Source organism: Arachis hypogaea, chromosome 17, assembly GCF_003086295.3.
Source record: "Arachis hypogaea cultivar Tifrunner chromosome 17, arahy.Tifrunner.gnm2.J5K5, whole genome shotgun sequence".
NCBI lineage: Eukaryota > Viridiplantae > Streptophyta > Magnoliopsida > Fabales > Fabaceae > Arachis > Arachis hypogaea.
The window spans coordinates 9,849,004-9,852,990 of record NC_092052.1 but is presented as its reverse complement, the minus strand read 5'-3'; the positions used below and the strand labels follow the sequence as shown (position 1 = coordinate 9,852,990).

General features: G+C 30.5%; 1 protein-coding gene across 1 annotated transcript; it reads right to left on the bottom strand.

Annotated features, from left to right (window-relative positions):
• Window positions 1–553: 553 nt before the first annotated feature.
• On the bottom strand, window positions 554–1,705 carry LOC112766721 (RING-H2 finger protein ATL66). The gene has a single exon (XM_025812614.3). The coding sequence runs from the start codon at window positions 1,278–1,280 to the stop codon at window positions 723–725; it is 558 nt and encodes a 185-aa protein (XP_025668399.1). The 5' UTR covers window positions 1,281–1,705; the 3' UTR covers window positions 554–722.
• Between the last annotated feature and the right edge of the window lie 2,282 nt (window positions 1,706–3,987).

The window sequence follows — 3,987 nt, the reverse complement described above, 5'->3', positions numbered from 1 at the left end:
ACTTGTCTTCTCTTCCTTCTTTAATAAAATAAAAATCAGATTTGTTTAAGACAACTAAAAATTGACAACACATGATTTGAACACTAATCAAGGTTTGCGAAGACGCGCATAATATCAATACTTAATCTTTCCTTTAATTTTTTTCTTTATTTACCATATCTAGCCATTAAAAAAAGGCATTTTAAACATTGCTAATTCAAATAGTACAAGCTACAATTTAAAACAACTTCAATCCTGAAATATAATTACTCATTAAAATTTAAAAGCCTGTACGAATAATAAGTAATACCGTGCAGTGGTGCACGAACAAGTAATACTCTTAAAAATTTACTAATTAAAAATATTTTTATAAAAAATAAAATAAAATATATTTATTTTTTTAATAATAAGTGCCTTTAAGACACGTATATTCTTTAACATATTTCTTCTCGGACCATTTTTATCTGTCTCCTCTTAACACGCAGTCAAAACCCAAAATAAAGCAAACGCCGTAAAACATTTTTGCAGTAAATCTAATAAAATAAAGATAAACTCAGAATCCAAAAACCAAACGTTCAGAGTCACACACTCACACCTCATAATTTAATTACCCTAAAAGAGTATCCAAAACAAGTACCGTAATAAATTATCATTAATAATATGTATACTAATTTATATTAAAAAAAAAACTAAAAAGAAAAAAAATAGAGAACAGAGAGAAAGAAAGAGATCTGAATGAGAGCTCATTGTTCTTCATTGCTAATAGTGATTCTAATGGGAGGTTCTGGATACAAAATCCTCGGTAATGGAGGAGCGAGCTTGAGAGAAGCTCTGCACAACGGGCAACTCGAGTGATTCGTGAGCCACTTGTCTACGCACTCGCAGTGGAACCGGTGCTTGCAACCGGGAAGAATCTTCAGCTTCTCTCCGTCGCGGAACGCGCTCAGGCATATGCAGCATTCCAACGCGCCACCGCGGTTCAGATCTGTCGCAGACGCAGTTGGCGGCGCCTGGTAGAGCACGATCGGGAGTTTCTTGATGGTGGCGGCGTCCAGGCCGTTGGACTGAGGTTGAGTGTGCGGCGGCAACTGGTGGCGGAGGTGGATCGATGTGACCGGGATGAGGCCGCGGGAGCGGCAGATCCAGCGGAGGTAGACGAAGAAGGCGGTGGTGATGAGGATAATGACGAAGAGGACGATAACAAAGATGAGCCTCCGGCCTCGGAGTTCGATGGTCTCGTCCTCGAGTTCCGTGTTGAAGTGCCAGTCGAATTTGTGATAGTCGTGGTTGGGCGCCGACATGGTGCTGGAGTAATGGCGGAGAGAGACGCCACGGTGGTGGTGGTGGTGGTGATGGTTACTCGTACGGTTGCCGTGCGCAGCGAATGAAGCCGGAGAGCAAAAGATGATTGAAGATTAAAAAGAAGAGAAAGTGGAAACGGCAGCGTTTTTGAGAAACGAGTAAGAGATACTGAGATAGTGATTCTGTTGTGTGAGTGAGTGATGTGACTATGTGAGTAATAATTATCAATTAGTGTGGCTAAGTGAGTGCTTAAAATGTATGATCTCGCATTTATTTATAGTTACGTTTGAGGATTAGGTATACTCGCAGTTTTGGTAAGTGCTAACTTTATGTGTTTTTTTTTTCTAGAATTTAGCTAATATATGGATCATTACTATTAGTGATCATTTTTAAATATTTTTTAAAAATTATAAAATAAATATATTAAAATTTAATTTTTTTATATTTTTTATAAAAACTTTTTAATTTATAATCTTAATATATATATATTTAGAATACAAATTAGTAAAATCTATTTTTTATTATTTATATATATTATATTCTTTTTTAATCAGTAATTCATAAGAGATTTAATTTAGGGTTAAATTGAACTACAATTAATTAAATAGATTTTCTTGTTATATTATCATTCTTATCAGTATTGCATACGAGATTTTTTTTATAGTTGTTACAATAAATTATTGAGTAGTAAAAATAAAAATAGCAACAAAATATACATTAGACATATTTTTTATTTTTATTTATCCCATTATACATACTAAAATATCAAACACTAACTACACAATAATTTTTTCGCCATCAAAATTATTATAAATTAAAATTTTATTACTATTTACCACATACAAAAAAAATCTGCATTCATTTTTAACACTATTTCTAGAATTATTTTCTGATTTTACAATATCTTTTCATCTCTAATTTTGCATAAGAAATTTAATTTAGGATTCGAATTATGACCGTCTAAACATTTAAATTATTTTAACATAAATAAAAAGTCTAAAAAAATAATTTATTCATCAAAGTATCAAACTGTTTTTTTTTTTTCCTCTTCTTTTTACAAGGCTTGAAGGTCACTCTCGTCTCCGTTGCCGTCATCTTTGGAGAAGAAAAGTAATCTCTTTTACTTGTAGTCTAGCTTATCATCTAATAATATTACGGAAAATATAAATGACAAAAATAACTGAATTTTTATAGTGGGTTGACTAAATATTTAATATATTCATAGCCTAAAATTTTAATTTAAATTAGATACAGTTGATGATCAAATAAGGAACAGAAAAGGTTGTATCTGGTATCCAATAATTAGGACAGTAGTTGAATATTTTGTAAGGTTCTCCATATTATTATGTCTTAGGAGTAGGATAAGGAGAATAAAATTTTGTATTATTATTATTATTATTATTATTATTATTATTATTATTATGCCAGAAATTTGGCACAAATAGTGGATATAGGAAAAAATTCATCAGTTAAAATTAAAAATTATATACGCATAAAGTACACTATAATTAAAAAAAAAATAAAAATGAGTTAAGTTTAATAGTAAACTTATTTTATATTTAATGTTTAAGTTTATTAAAGATTCAAACCTATTTAAAATCTAAGTTTATTTAAAGTTAAGACTACTTATAATACAAGTTTACTTGAAATTTAAGATTATACAATTAATTTAGAATTTTTTTGTTAGTTTCAATAATTTAGGAAAATTTTTATTTATTCACACACATTTACTCTAAAAATTTTTAGTCATACTGACGCACAGAAACATGAGTCAATAAGTCCTTTTTTTTTTGTCATTTTCAGTTCTATTATTTAAATTTTATTATTTTCATTCAAACACTTGTTAATTTTTGTATATTTTAATACAAATATTATAATTTTTAATTCTTTATTTTTTTAATTTTATTCTTTTCTACTTCTTGTTTTTTATAATGGTTGATTTTTTTACAATTCTATTGGGTACGATTTTTAAAACCTAAGAGTAACCCAAAAAAAATGAATCGTATCTGCTTCACGAATTGAGATCTTGATACAAGTTTGGTCGACACCTTCGATCGAGGTTGAAAAAGCAAAATCCAAAAAAATTATTATTATTATTATTATTATTATTATTATTATTATTATTAGTAGTAGTAGTAGTAGTAGTAGTAGTAGTAGTAGTATACATTTATAATTCTATACGATGGATAATTAGCTACGAAAGTGATAACTATAATACCTATGAATTTGCGTAGTAGTAGTCGTAGACTACATCTATAATTCTATACGATGGCTAGTTGGCTACAAAAGGTGGTAACTATAATACTTAGGGATGTTCAAAACCGATCAATCCGAACAAAAGCGATCAACTGAACCGAAAAAATCGATAACAGAACAAATTAAAAACCAAAAAAAAATAAATTTTTGCAATTTTTTGTTCGGTTCAATTTTCGGTTTTGATACTAAAAACCTGAACTGAACCGAACCGGTGTATATATACATATAAATTAATTTTACAAAATATCCCTAACTTAAACCCTAATACTATACACTCACGCCGCTTCTCCTTGCTCTTTTCTTTCACACACACAAACTACTCCCTCTCACTCCCTATCTCTCACTCACGCACACTCCTCTCTCAGTCACAGTCCTCTACTCCTATTTGCCGTCGCTATCCAGCCGTCCAGCAACTGTCGTTTCTTTCTCGTCGTCCGTCGATGCCTCACG

Coding starts and splice junctions, on each gene's coding strand:
- LOC112766721 (XM_025812614.3), bottom strand. CDS start 1,280: ATGTCGGCGCCCAACCACGACTATCACAAATTCGACTGGCACTTCAAC.